Genomic DNA, 15,029 nt, shown 5'->3' with positions numbered 1-15,029 from the left:
AAAATGTCCGAAGAAGACCTGGAGGCCAAGCGTATCCCATGCCACGTCATACTCTACGGTAGGACGTAGTGGCAGACGCTTTCAAAACCCTGCTAAGCAACATCGGCGGTCGTCATTCCTCGGGCATGAAGGGCATGATTGAATCTGAGTCCTCGCCAAACGCTTGCAGGTCGCTCGTTCTTCTTACGAGCACCGCCGAGTTTGCGTCGATGCACGCTCCGAGCACGTGCCCAAACGACGGTATACTCAGATAATTAATGCGGAGGGCTAGTGGGGTGGTGCGCACTTTCGAAAAGGTTCTATTTGTGAAGGTGCCCACACCAGTTGTCGTAGCACTGCCCGTGCTGGGAATCTCTCCTCACTCGTCTCTCGTGGTTGCCACCGTCCCAGGCCCCCTTCAGCGGGAGCAGCGAGTCCTCGAGCGACTCAGACTCCCTCGTCCTCGGACTCCTCGAGCTCCAGTGTCGGACGACGACGACAGCGAGGAGCTCTTCGAGCTCGAGCTCGTCGGGGGCCAGGTCTCCCTCTTCGCACGCCACGCCCTCCACAGGCCACCCCGCGCAACCTGCGGAGACAACTGGCGGGTGGTGGGCGGCACCACCGCAGCCGGAGGGGCCCCGAGGAGCGGCCGGCGCAGGCCCCCAGGGCTAGGGAGCCCCCGCGGTCTGGGCCGCCCCCTCACGGGCACGGCAAGGACTCTTCCCGGTGAGGAGAGAAGACTGTGGCCGACAGATCGTTCCGGAAGCGCTTGGCGCCCCCGCCCCTCCTTTTTACGCGTTATTTTCGGCAATCCGATCTACTGTCTGGGAAGAGTTCGCAAGTACATTTCTGTTAAAGAAACAAGTTTATTTTATAGCCCAACCTCGGTGCATAGGTCGTACCTGGTGCCTAGTCCATAAGCAAAAAAAAAAAGCCTCGTACAGTATAGACCACTTACAACGTAACCGCTTATAGTGCAGGACCGGGTATAACGCGGCTTTTTTAAACCACCGGTGTGCCTCCCATAGAACTCCATGTAATTACATACCGCTTAAAATGCAGGCGCGCGAAGGGAAATACCGGTTATAGTGCGGTTTTCGGAACAGCCCGGCGACCGCGCCGACCGACCGACGCAGAGAGCACGCTTTCCTGTGCGACACTAGATAACGGAGCGTGCGGCACTCGCGGGGCAAGGAAGTTGCTCGATGAAGCGAAGAGAGAGGCTTCAGTTGCCATAGCGACGGAGGGACGCACACACGTGTCGTTCACGTGCGTGCGTCCCTCCGCTGCGTTAGAAAACAACCGCAACGACAGACCAATCGCAAGACGAGGAGAAGTGTTCGCGCGCGTCGCGGGGTCGGCTGCTTTTATCCGCGAACATGGCGTCGGTTGTGATCGTCGACGTAGACCTGCGTAGAAGCTCATCGTTCCGCGTAAAAGCGCTATCCTTGACTGTGAATTTTCGTTGTGTGTCGCTATGATAACCCAGCACGTTCTAGAAGGGAAGATTCACCTACTCGTGCGGCGATGTTGTGGCGCGGCACTCTCAAGACGGAAGAAACGCCCGTGTCGTCGTGTTTGTTTACTTCGACTACAGCGGTGCTTTCTAAGCATTTGTGTTTTCGAACATCGCCCGGATTTCTTATTTGGAGCATGGTTCATGCCTGTGCTCAAGTTATTGTATTACGGGCGCGTACCATATAAAGGATGCGAATTTTCACGCGTTTTCATTGCCGGAGAAAAGTGATTAGGGTTAACAATCCTGAACGCTCGCAACGTTCGTCCGCAACCCGCGACGCCGTCAAAAGGCTGCGCCAGGCAAAAGTCGCTCATTTCTTTCAAAATGCGTGACACACTTGAGAGAGAAGTGTACTAGCCTGGTGAAATAAAGACTTTCCTCAAACTAAAGCTTTATTTTTCATCTAACATAAAATAAATTCTTTTACAAAGTTAAGTTGTCTGATGGCATGCATTTTGGCTTGAAAAATTGATGTTTTGGTTATAGTGCGGTACCGCTTATAGTGCGGATTTTCGCGACTCCCGCGACATACGTTATATGCGGTCTGCACTGTACACGTCACACCTCGAAAAATGCTCGCTTTATTAGTGCACCAAACAGGGCTTGTATCATCGGGAATCTTCATTAACATATCAATCACAAAATCCGTCTTGTCTCATCATAATTAGCGACCTTTAAAAAAAAACAATCCTCGTATAGTGTGGGCAGTCGCGCCGCTTAAAATTTACACTTTTAATCGTGTAGTCCAGGAATTATGGGTACCCCATGAATGAATAGAAGGAGTTCCTGTTGGTCTAGCTTTTTGCAATTCCGAACCGCGAAGAAGACGCAACAGTAACGCAACAAGTATACATACCGGCTTTGTTACGCATTTCTTCTACTTTTCTTTGTGTTCTGAACTCGTGGTGATAAGAGAAGTGATTGTGTCGCTTCCGGTATGGATGAAGCGTACGTCCGAACGACCTCGCATTTCTCACGCAGTGTTGTGCAATATTGGGGTCGCTGAAACGCCTCGTGCGATCTTACCTGAAGGTCAATTGGTGCAGGACATTAGCAGGGCCTGACATATGAACGTGTGGCCCAAAAGAGCAAAACCCTCGTGTTGGTGCACATTTACTTGATGTAGCTCGTAGTGGGAGAACGGTCTAAACGTGAGCAGATAAGGAACTTGTTGAAGAAACAGGATTTTACGTGTAACTCGGGGCGAGACCTAAGACTTTTTAAAGAATATAATTGAAAAGGAAAACGTTTGATTTTAGTGACTCACAAGAAACAAGAATCTAACAATATTTTAATTTTTAGTGCTCAGGAAAAACGCCACTCTTTCATGAAGCATGAAACAGGAGTGAATCTGTTTTCTAAAAAAAGAATATTTTCTGTTTGTTTTTACGCAATAACAGGCTCTCTAAACGCTCATAATAACCAGAGTAAAACAAATATTGAGCCGCCATTTTGGCAATATTGATCCTGGGAGTTTCGGTACTTTGGGAACATTCAATGACTCTAGCCTGTCACTGAGTGTTCCCAGAGTACCGAATTCCATTCAGTCCGCTCACCGGAAGTCAATCCTGCAGAATCTAGTTTTGATTAGCTGTGGCGGGAAGTTATCAGTCTGCCATTTTGGGGATGGGCCCCAAAACAAGAAAAAACTTATATAAAATGTTTCTGCGTTACCAAGGTTACAGCGGGTGCGGGCGGGGTGGAAGCTCTGGGGCATAGGACAAGTTAAGACCGAACAGAAGGCGTGTTGATTTTCTGTAGATTTTTTTTTTATATAGAGTATCAGGTAATTTGGTTTGCCGAGGAAGAAATCCGGATCATTTGCTCCCTCCGGTCGTGCCGGTGCTGCATTTTTAAACTCTATGCTTCAGACTCTAAGCTTAACACTTGACTTCAATGTGTTTCGAGGCGAGACAGCGAGGAGAGAGTTGCACACCACTCGGAACAAAGAAAAGAACATAAAAACAAACCAGCATTGCAACAGACCAGTAAAGCGGATTGAAGAGCTTGCACGAGAACGAACGCTACACTCGCTTAGACCGCACTGGGCAGTGTGTATTGGGGTGGGTTGGAATGCGGCTGGCTCTGTCGCGACTCGGTTCTGGAACGAAGCTTGGGAGTTTCAGTACTCTTGGAACGTTCAGCGACTAGTTTGAACGAGAGACGAAACAAAGTTCTATCTTGCCCCCTCCCGCCATGCAGAACCCCCCAAAAAAAATGAATCGGAAAAATATTGATGTTTCTTGCGGTAGTCTGCGATTAATTGGTTACAGGGGTGGAACGGCTGCGCCATTTGCGCCATATTGCACCAGACGCATTTGTCTGCGCCATCCTGCGCCATGTTGCAGAAACTGCGCCAGAAGCAATACCTCGCGCCATTATGCGCTAAATCGCAAAGCGTGCGCCCCGAAAATTGTATTTTTTGTCCTGGTTTTGGTTTTTATCGACTCGATTGGCAACAATGAGCACGTTTAGCTTGGTCGGCCTTGTAATCCTCTGTTCTGTTTATTCTCCCTGTGTATCCCGAGTCGGAAGTTGCGCGAAAAAACTCGGATTCTAAGTGCTACACCACCTGCGACTGGATTGTTATTCTTCAACCATAAGCGGTTAAGCAAGTCGGCCGAGGTGAGGTCGAGTCGTTGAGCATCAGATTGCCTGAGGCTCTGCGGCTCGGGATCCGAACGTCAGCCAGTTGAAAACAAATGAGCAAAATATTCCTTTTAGTACTTCACCGTTGTTGGAACCGCATTCTCTCATAATAAATTGTGATTTGATAGAACTGAAACGCGGTCCGATCCGAAACCTTGCCGGCCAGCAGCCCTCACGCGAGCGGTAGATATGCCCGGCGTACTTTAACCTTGCTCCTGCTCATTGCTTCAATCAAATACGATAACACCGTTAATCGTAGTATGCTGCTTCGATACTGAGTTGCACAATAGGATAAACTCAAAATTTGTTTCCCTGTTCCTCCGTGCAACTGCACGTCCGTCGCTTAAGCGCGTCACGTGGTTCCCACATATAATTACTATGTCGAGCACGTGTCGGTTGTGCGATAAGCAGTGCTGGTTTGCATTTTGAGCAGCTGAAAGCCACGCAGAAAATATCAAGGAAGCTATCTTCAGAAACATATGGTACTTGCTTTTTGGTTCTCATTAAGGCTCACAAAGTTTCAAGTTTTCGCATTTGTTACACTGTTATCCCATCTACCTATAGGTCCCTAACCACGCATGTTCATCTGTGCTGTTAAGCACAATTGAAATTGCTCCCGTGCCTGTCTAAGGCACAAGCTGAAGCGGAATGAAACCTGAACTGAAGTGCTCCTAGTCTGCTCCAGAACGTAGTTTTAGCTGCTCCCAACCTGCTCCAAAACAGCTGTTTTAGCTGCTCCCGTGGCTGCTCCCAAGTACATTTCATGAGTTCCACCCCTGTGGTTAGGAAAAACTTGTGAGAGAACAACTTTGACGAAATTGGATTCTCTTCACTCACATTATGGGTGCATGCACTTGTATGTACAGATGGCTTACGCCTGCGAGGGTGTGCATTGTGCAGGTGCATATGTGTGCGTCCTTGGTGGGAAGAAGTGACTGTATAGCGATGAAAATGAACACTGCGTCACTGGTGCTCTGGAAGAGCAGTTTGTGCACTTGTTTAGCACCCTAAAATCGACCCATACACACACATGCTTTCAGCATTTGGGTTTCCCCCAGCCCCCTTAAAAAACTTCAAAAACACTTCCGCTAAAAGGAAAGAAAAAAAGTAGGCTTGGCTCGCATTTCACAAGAACACAGTTTATTCTTCTCACTGTTTCCTAGGAATTATTGTGAGAACTCGAGGTTTGGTGAAAACGACTAGTATTGAGCGATGTAATTGAATGTGTCGTGCTCGTACTTTGTGTCCTTCGGACGAGATGATTGCACGACGGCGAGAAGGGTCGTCGGGCTCCTTTTTGTAATCTTTGGTCTCGCGATCACTTTACGGTTTCGTTTGACGATGTTGCGTCTGCGTCTGCCCCGCCGCTCACTCTTCTTCCCACCTCTCCTCTCCGTCCAGGCACGGCCGGGACAGGCACGGGCGGGTGCGGGAGGCGGCGGAAGGGGGCCGCTCTCCCCCTCCCGCCTCGTCCGCTCCCCGCAGGGGGCAGGACGGGGACTACGGGGAGTACGGCGGTGGGGGCCGCTCCAGGGGACCGCGGACCCCGAGCCCCAGTGCTTTTGCCGAACCCAGGCGCAAGGCGGCGCCCGGAACGTGAGTTGTGGCGATCCTCGTGAGACTCGTTCCAAGAAAGGGAAGGAATGAAGTGCAATGCGGTCGTTGCGAACGAGCCGTTACAAATGTATCTCTTCACTTTTAAGTTGAATGGGCACTGAAAACTGGTTCTAGCGCTCGCATTCGGGTGTGACCGTGTGCGCTGCAACCGCGCGTTGAAACATTTTGTTTACGCGAAACTGAAACGAGCCGCTAGATCATTGGACTGCATCGTCTGAAATGGTGCCGTGGAGAGGGGGAGATAAGACAAAAAAGAAAGATCTTATAAAAAGGGACGGAGAGAGAGTTACGTGTGCAGGGGATGGCTTACCGCTCGTGCGAAGGCAAGCAGGGAGTCGAAAATGTGCTTCCGGTGGTTGGGCGACTTCGTGGGGTGTAGGGGTGTCCACTCTGCATAGCCTGTGGCTTACCTCGGCTTACGAGAGAATGCTCCAGCGCCATCTAAGGGGTAGCCCTCAAACTAGATACTTTTCCTAATTCTTTGAGCATCTTTTTCTTTTTCCTTTAATTCGAAATAAATTTGGCAATGTTATGAGCGATCATTCCTTGTGGACGGTGCATAGATTTGACCTCGCAAATGCTGCAAGACCTTCGGTCTAGTTATATGAGGATTGCAAGCATTCCGGGGCTACTCAATACATGGCGTCGTTTTGCAAGTGTGTTCTTTCCTAAGCAGCGACAAGCAGTCGCACTGCATTCGGTCAAGCTCACACACAAATGTGTGAACCCCTCATAACTTGGACGGTAAAGTTTTAAATTTATCCTTCCGTCTAAGTTTATAATCAATGCGTCCGACCCCCCCCCCCCCAACATGAAGAGACCCGCAGCACTCTTGTTTTCTTGTCCTTTTGCAGGGGCAAGATGGCAATGCCCTTCATGCCTCCTAAGGCGAGAAAGAAGAAGAAGTCGGGAAAGCGGCGTAGGGAGCGGGAGAAGCAGCTGAGGACAGAGGTGAGCCCTTCCGGGATGCAAGACACAGTCACACTCTGGCAGTCCCTAGGCTGGAAAGAGGGGCTGAACCCCCCCACAGGTCTTGTTGACAGATATTATTTATTTTTATGACCCAAACAAAGGTTCCTTGATGAGACAGCATGGCACACGCTACCCGAAGACATCCTGTCCATTTCTGTTTGATCCGCTGCCATCACAGCCTTCGTCTCTGCGGGCGCTGAATGAATTTTTAGTCGTACGGCATTGCTTTTATAAGCAGATGGCATGCTACCTGGAGGACTCTGGTAACTGATAAACCTTTGGTATGCAGAGGGAAGCTGGGGGGGGGGGGGGGGGGGGGGGGGGGGGGCTATGCGTCTTACGTAGCATGCACACCCTCACAGACTCCCCCTTCATATTGCAGTCTTGCCAGTTTCCAGGGGCCTTCACGTAGTACATGATGAATCAAACCCCCACACTGTTGTTCATGTTTTTTTCATTCTTGAAAGCTCAAATTGCCGCAGTGCACCTGAAAACAAAGGGTGTGGGGGGGTTGCTCCATATTTTTGGAGTGGTCTATTCATGGAATATGCAGACGTGAACATAGAAAGAGCATTAGCTTTCTGCGATATAGACCGATCATCTCTCTCCTTCTTTTTCCAGCACCGCGGCATGGGTGCTCGCGGCGCACCCGACCCTCCCCCTGGCTCGCTGGCCGACAGCCCGTCCCCCGAGCCGTCCCCCGTGCCGGGATCTTCCCGGGCGGGCCGCAGGGGCACCCGTGGCGGTGGGGACGGGGCCCCCCTGCCCCCCCGTGGTCCCCCAGTCCCGCCCCCTCCCGGTGGAAGGGTCCCTTCCGGCAGGTACGGGCGCTCGTCCCCTCCGCCGCCCCCCCACGAGGCATCGCGCCGGGGGTTGCCCCCGGCCCCCAAGAGGGCCCGCAGGGACTCCCCGCCAACCCCCATGGACCCCACACCCCCGCCACAGCCACCGCCCAGGGAATCTCGCAAGAAAGATACAGAGTGAGTTCTAATTGCTTCGCTATGCTCGATGGGCACCCTTTTTCTCAAAGGTCATTTATAGTTCATCTTATTTAATGGAAACTCAATCTATGCGTGGAAACTCAAAACTCCACCCAAAATTATTATCGTGTCACTTATTTCCTATTAAAAATGCAACCAAACATCCTCAAACGCCCCTTTTCTAAGATATATCTTGGGAGAGGGGCATGCCGCCATGTTTGGTCGTGTTTTATGAAGAAAAAGACCAGACACATTTGTATTTTTGGGGTACATAGATAGAGTTTACGCCATAAATAGACAAAAGATGGGTTGGCATCCTTTTCCCTAATTATCATTCCATGGTTGGCCCTCTTTTTCCTCATGAGGCTCAAAGGGTTAGCACCATTTTTCCTAATTATTATTCAAGGGTTGGCACCCTCTCTCCAGAGATGATTCAAGGGTTTACACCCTCTTTCTTTATTAGGTCTAAAGGGTTTACACCATTTTCACTTAGTATGATTCAAGAATTGGCACCCCCTTTCCTAACTAGGCCTCAAGGGTTCCTACCCTTTTTCCTCATTAGGTCCGAAGGGTTGGCATAATTTTTTTAATCATGATTCAAGGGTTGGCACCCTCTTTCCTAACTAGGATTCAAGGGTTCCCCACCTTTTTCCTCATTAGGTCCAAAAAGTAGGCACCCTCTTTCCTAGTTAGGTGTGAAGGGTTGGCATCTTTCTTTAAGCTCAATGTATTTGCCTACACCATCTGTGGTGACCTACACTCTGTGTACACTGTCTCATTCGGTTTACGAGCACAGCCTATCTTTGAAGACATAAATCGTCCTGCACTTTTCTGCACCAGGCAACAAGGGTAAATCCAACGAGCCTATTGTTTAACGCCACTGCAGGAGGCAAGCAAACTTTCCTGAACCTCCAGACGCTCTTGAGAGATTACGAGTTTTCCTGCAATTTTTATGGGTACCATCAAAATTACCTCGATTCTTCACATAAAGTTGGGAGACTCGGAATGTGTTGTGTGTGTCTCACCCTTGACTTATTTGGAGTTCTTAAAATTTGACGTGTGTAGTGCACTTTATTACTGCTTAGTGTTTTTGGGCCTCCTTGATGTGTATTTCTCTCCGACGTTTTGGGGCTTCTAGATTTGTTTCGGAGGCTAAGACACGCGCAACACATTCTGCCTCTCTTACCTTCGTGCAAACAATCAAGGTACTGTAAAGTTCCGTAAAAACGCTCATCCAAAATGAAGACATACTAAAGGTGAAAAACATCTTCAAGGATGTCACAGCAAACCTTGATCAAAAATTAATGATAAACACCCTGGCACCGGCTACAAAACCATATGACGCGGGAACTGATACTGCAGATCGCGGACACCGGAAATTCGCATTTCGAGATATGATAAACACGTGGGAATTGGCTGTGAACTCCTGTGTCATGGGAAAGGATACTGCAGGTTGCAGACGCAGCAGATTCGAGTTTCACGGTGCGAAGGACCCGCGGAAACCTGCCAAGAACTCGCATCTCACGAAAACGAATACCGCAAATCGTGGACGCAGCAGATTCAAGTTTTATGTTGCAATAAACATGCAGGAACCCGCTACAAACTTGCCTGTCACAAGAACCAATATCGTACCCGCAGATCACGGACAAAGACTCAGGAATTTGCTACAAACCCGTATTTTACGGGAACAAATACCGCAGATCACGAACGCAGCAGAATCGTATTTCACGATACAATATACACATGGGACCAACTCGCGTAAAATAGAAATCACGCGCGCAGATCGCAGACAAAAACGGGGAATCCGCTACAAACTTTATGTTATAGGAACGGATACCGCAGATTGCAGACGCAGTAGATTCACATTTCATGGTGCAACATACGCACGGTAACAACTCGCGTGTTACGGGAGCCGATATTGTGCGCGCAGATCGTGGACAAAAAGATCAGGAACCCGCTATGAACTCGGTTGTCAGACAGACGTGCTGGTACAGCAAATTGCTCAGTTGATGCGATTCCTGTTAGACATTGCATAACGTCTGACAGGAACCGGGCTGTGGACGATATTTTAGAATTTTTATGGTACAGATCTTTAGCCAGAAAAACGGGATGGGCGATCTGGAATACAGGCGTTCTCTCGGAACTTTACGGTAAGTCATCATCATCATCATTTATTTTCCTGAGGGCCCGTGGGGCATTATACAAGGGGGTGGCAATAGAACAAAAACAAATAGAACAGTAAACACAATTATAACACTGTAAGCTAGCCAGGTAGGTTAGATAAAGAGAGGGTAATGGCTTCAACAAATTTAGTAGTATCATTAATAGAAACAATGTTATGAGGTAGTGAATTCCAATCCTCGATGGCCAATGGTAGTGTGGAAGTCTGGTGAGAAACAGTTGATGATCGAATTGGACGTAATTTTAGGTAGGTTATCTAGACGGGGAAAATACGATTGGGAGGGGATATCAGTGATTCTTTGAGGTAGATATTGTGATAAAAAATTCTATGGAGGAGAGAAAGGCGTGATACTCGGCGGCGAAGAGAAAGTGAACGAAGGTTAGCTGATTGGCGTAATCCTGGTATGCTGGTATATGGTGAGTAGTTGTTATAAATAAAACGAAGGGCTCTGTTTTGGACGGATTCTAGATTATTTGCAAGGTAGGACTGCCATGGGGACCATATAGAGGAGGCGTATTCTAATTTCGATCTTATAAGAGTAGTATACGCTAGTCGTTTTACGGAGGGTGTAGCAAGTTTAAGGTTACGGCGCAAGTATCCGAGAGAATGGTTAGCACCAGAAATAACAGAAGTTATCTGAGTAGTAGGTAGGAAATATTTTCCATTAAATCACAATGTCACGCGAAGTCGTATGACATGATCACTTAACCTATCGTGACTATACATGATCACAAATTTGTTTTGCTCCAAGGGAGCTCAAAACACACCGCTCATTCTGCATCTCGCGGCTCATCCATAGAATTAAGATGGTACACATCAATTTTTGTACCGTTAAGTTTTCCAATTACAATCCAAACAAGTCGTAAGCTTAAAAAGTCCCAGTCCCAACGGTCGCCTCCGCGCACGTCCTGCCATCCAAACGCTCGCACCCCGCTCCCGTCCCGGTGCTTGCTTTACCCCCATTCCCCGTCTCCCTGGCCCCATTGTCCCTAGAATGTTTCCTAGTCTTCCATTATGCCCTCGCAGTACACTTTCTCTAAACCACTTTCCCGTGCATTCCTCCTGCAACAACATCTGGGGTTCGTTCGTCAGAAGATGCGTTTCTCCCGCACCCGTGCTCTTCCCCAGGGGTCGCCACGGCCGCCCGGAGGAGTATGGGTCCTTGGGTGCCAAGGCGGGCTATGAGGTGCGCTACGAAGGGGAGGGGCGCCACCCGGGCAGCCGCAAGAGGGAGGCCCCCCCCGGCTACCCGGACGGGCCCCCCCCACCCCCGCCACCCGTCCACCGCGGCGGCCGCCACGAGCCGCCCTCGGAAGGGGACTCCGACGTGCTTGAGGTGAGGGCACCCTCAGGCGGACCGGTACAAATGTATCGTGAATGGAACGCCGACGCTTCTGCGTCGGTTTTTAATGCATTAACGCAGGGTGTTATACGGCTGGCTCGTAGCAGTCTCTGAAAGTAGACCCTTTGCAAAGTTCAGTGCCATCCGGGGTCTCGAGGAGTAGTTTCGCTTTCGACAAACTAATGGCGGTCATGAAATTGCATCTCATCGGGCACTGTCACCTCCACACGTCGATGGCAGATGAGAATCAGTTCTTTGATCACTTCCTACAGTCAAACCCGCATATATCGAACTTGCAAAAAAAGGGGAATTGGTTCGATATATTGTATAATTCAATATTGCCGCGCGCAGGGTCACGGACTTGTAGAAAGTTCTCGTTCATTCTTGCTGCGGACATAACTATCGTTCATCCTTGTTTTTGTTGTTCTAGAAAGTGCTTGTTCATTCTCGCCCCGAGCGCGCTACGCTCGAACCTTCTCCGCCGAATCTTCGAGATAGTGACTCACTCTAGATAAGAGGCCGCCCGCGACCTTGTCGAGTCAGTTTCGCCCCAGCGCTCGACTCTGCTGTCTCGCCGACCTCGACGCTCGCGACGCTTTGTTATTATTTTCTATTCTCCTTTTGTTTTGGCGCAAGTTCGCCACATTAAACGTTTAGTTCTTCCTGTTTATTTATTGTTATTCTGGTCACCACCCATGACAATATAACAGTTTTAATGAATTTGACTCAAAAATCCACTTTCTGCTGATAGAGTACACAATGAAATAGTCTTATATCTTCTGCTGCTTTTTCTTTATCGCATTCGCAATAACAATATTTTTCTACGCTATCGACGGATTCCAAAATGCTGAGGCCGTTGCCTTCTATATTCGAGCATTACCGCCAAACTATGCCAAGAGCACGGAGCACGTCCGAGCAGGGGCGCCTTCTGCAGACCACCGTTTTTGCTTTGCAAGGTTGCTTTCCCCTAAGAAAGGCGGCTTCGTTGAGGGAAAGCCAGCCACTAGAGCAAGCTGGCTTTTTTTTCTTCCGGGCAGCCGTGTCAACGTCCCAGAAGAAAAAGTAATATTCTTTTTTACAAACGGAGTGGGGAGAAGGAGCACTGAGCACCCTCTCCCCACTCCCTCCGCAAACAAGTTTTTTTTTTCTCTTCCAAGCAATCAACGCAATTGCCCGAAAAAAAAAAAAAAAAAAGAAATTGCGGTGGTTTAGCTCGGCTATGCCAGGATATACGTAGCATGAGCTTACGTGCACAGAATGAGAGGCGCTATCAAGCGGCTCCGGTGCAGCGTCAGACTTGGCTACTGCGCAACGGAGGCGCACAGCTGGGCACGCAGCGGCGCCAGTGCGTCTGCCACGGCTGTGACGTCACTCTTCTGGAATGCGCAGACCGGCCAGGCGCGCGCGGCGGCGGCGGCTCCGGTGTGCCAGCTGTGCGCCGTGTGACGTCACTGCTTCTCGCGCTTGCACAGCACGGCTCTTTGGGAGCCACGCAAAACTGCTTAACCTCAGCCAGTGTAGCTCACGCTACAAAAAAAGCCAGCGTGTTTTGCAAGCTGGCTTTCCTCCAATGTGGCCTCTCGCGTTGGGGGAAAGCCAGCTTGCAGAGCAAAATGGCTCTCTTGGCAGTTCAATATGTCGGTAGCAGCTGGCAATTTTTGTTCGATGTAACCATAGTTTTTGCTATATATTATCACTGTAACATTACTGTGCACGAAAATTGTTCGATATAAGTTGTAATTCGATGTAAAAGGGATAATTCTATGTAAACGGGTTCAATAAAGTTAAGTTCTAGTGTATCATTCTTAATTTTTTTCAGCTTTGACAGTGTGAACGTAAGAACTGAATAATCCAAAAAGGCAACCCTTAAGCTCCTCAATCAAATTTCCGCCGTCAAATGGCCTTCAAGTAAACTTGTGCCAGGAGATTGATTGGACCACACTCCGGAATAAACGCTTGCGCAGCCGCTCTGTCCAATTTTTGCGTCTTGTCGTACCGACTTCTCGAATCTTCGGCCCTTCTCTGCTTGGTGGTATCTTCAGCTTCTTTCATCATCGGCCTCAAGAAGGCTGCCATTAGTTTGGCACAGATGCCATGCACTAATATAATGATAGTGATCAAAGTTGCCAGACTGAATTTTGAAAAGGGTTTACTATCCTTGGTCTGCGCCAGCTTCAACTTTGGCTTTGAATTGTACGTCTTCTCTGTTGGATGCTGCTCGCCCCGCAACGTCGGATGCGCCTCCATTGCAGCCCGGGGAAGTGATGCCAGAACACGGAGAGCGCTATGTGGGCGACCGGGGCCGCTACGACCAGGGCAGGGGACGGGACGGCCGCAGGGTGGACCACCACCGCTCCAGGTCAGACTCTCCGGCTGCGTCATTCTCAATTTCTTTGTACGGGGAACATTTATCACAAATGAGCGATCGCTGTTTTTTTTTTTTTTTTTTTTTTTTTTTTTTTTTTTTTTTCTCCTAGAATTGAATTGCTGTCGCAAAAACTTAGTGTAGGTGAATGTTTTTCTCTCGCGAGCGTGCTTGCCGAGCCGGCACACGATTTCCATAGCTGCAACAATCTCTACAGGAGTGTGTGAAAACATATTGGCAAAGCCACTGAGAATAACGCAAAGCAATGTCGGTAAGGCACCTTCGGAAACGCCGACGACTGCGGAGACACGTAACGTTGTACGGCTGCTTCGAAACAAAGTGGAGCGCAGCAGCGGAGACAGTGCTCTTGCGATGCTTGAAGTAGTTCGAGGAGATGATGCCCTTATAAAATTATTGGCAAACTCCACGTAATTATTTTTTTTACTTGGTAAATCTGAAGCAAGTCATTCATAACCGAGGTTTGTTTGATCAAATATACGGTCAGAGTGTTCCGCAGTGTTCTTGTCCACCTTCATGGCTGCTGGCACAGTTTTTTTTGTCTCCATCACTTTTATTGAATTACCGCTTATATCAAATTTGTTTGCCACCCCGTTGACTTAGTTCTAACGAGGGAACACTGTTATTGGCTCCAATAAGGTAATATTGGAGCACCGCAAGTGTGTTCATTCGGAACTGCAAAAATCGTGGGCTCGTCAGTGCCTTGTTTTCGTATAATGCGATAAAGCACCCATACCCAGTTGGTAGACGTAGTGATTAACAACTGCAAAAATCTTGATATATATTACAAATGGAAAATGGTAGACGAATGTGGAAATTAAAAGTCATTAAATGAGGCAAACTCGTCCCTACCGACCCTGCCAGCCCCCCAAATTTTTTTTTAATTTTTTGCCAGGCGATTTAACTCATTCACTACCAAAACCGGCGAATCGCCGGGTGTACCATCAGGGGCCATATTGCCAAAGCCGGCGATTCGCTGGTCTGCATGAATTTCTGTTTTAAAGAGCCATTCATAGATAGCGGGCTGTGTGGACTTGGGGCAGCGCAGTTAGATACATTGCCAACTGATGGCGAGGGTCGTTCTGTTCGCTGTGTTTGTTTGAGCTTGCTCTTTTGTGTGTCGTATATCCCGTTCGATCGCTGCCTGCTTTGAAAAGATGGCAGCGTCCAGTGTATGGTGTGGCCTTTCTGACGATGTAATCATAGATATCCTCTTCGACAGCGATGATGACACGACGTCTGGTGAGGATAGCGAGTTTTGGGAGCCTTCTGTCGATGACGGGAGCGATTCCAACAGCAGTTATGAGTCCGAATCACGACAAGAGCGCACTGGTTGTGCGACGATTAAGTGACCTAGGATTAAGGCCTTCGAGATCTTTCATACGAGGAAAATTCTGTGAGGGCCT

At 48.9% G+C, this 15,029-nt stretch overlaps 1 protein-coding gene across 1 annotated transcript in view; it reads left to right on the top strand.

Annotated features, from left to right (window-relative positions):
- The window catches only part of LOC115311852 (collagen alpha-1(I) chain), a 43,868-nt gene that overhangs the window by 9,081 nt on the left and 19,758 nt on the right, over positions 1-15,029 (top strand). The window contains 10 exon segments of the mRNA XM_042294139.1: positions 391-435; positions 437-463; positions 465-488; positions 490-578; positions 580-705; positions 5,549-5,743; positions 6,619-6,715; positions 7,358-7,716; positions 11,027-11,234; positions 13,493-13,599. Of these exon segments, the coding sequence (XP_042150073.1) occupies positions 391-435; positions 437-463; positions 465-488; positions 490-578; positions 580-705; positions 5,549-5,743; positions 6,619-6,715; positions 7,358-7,716; positions 11,027-11,234; positions 13,493-13,599 (1,277 nt within the window).

This window comes from Ixodes scapularis, unplaced genomic scaffold (genome assembly GCF_016920785.2).
Source record: "Ixodes scapularis isolate PalLabHiFi unplaced genomic scaffold, ASM1692078v2 PGA_scaffold5__190_contigs__length_132052651, whole genome shotgun sequence".
Lineage (NCBI taxonomy): Eukaryota > Metazoa > Arthropoda > Arachnida > Ixodida > Ixodidae > Ixodes > Ixodes scapularis.
The sequence above is the reverse complement of the archived record's forward strand: the minus strand, read 5'-3'. Positions and strand labels throughout refer to the sequence as shown.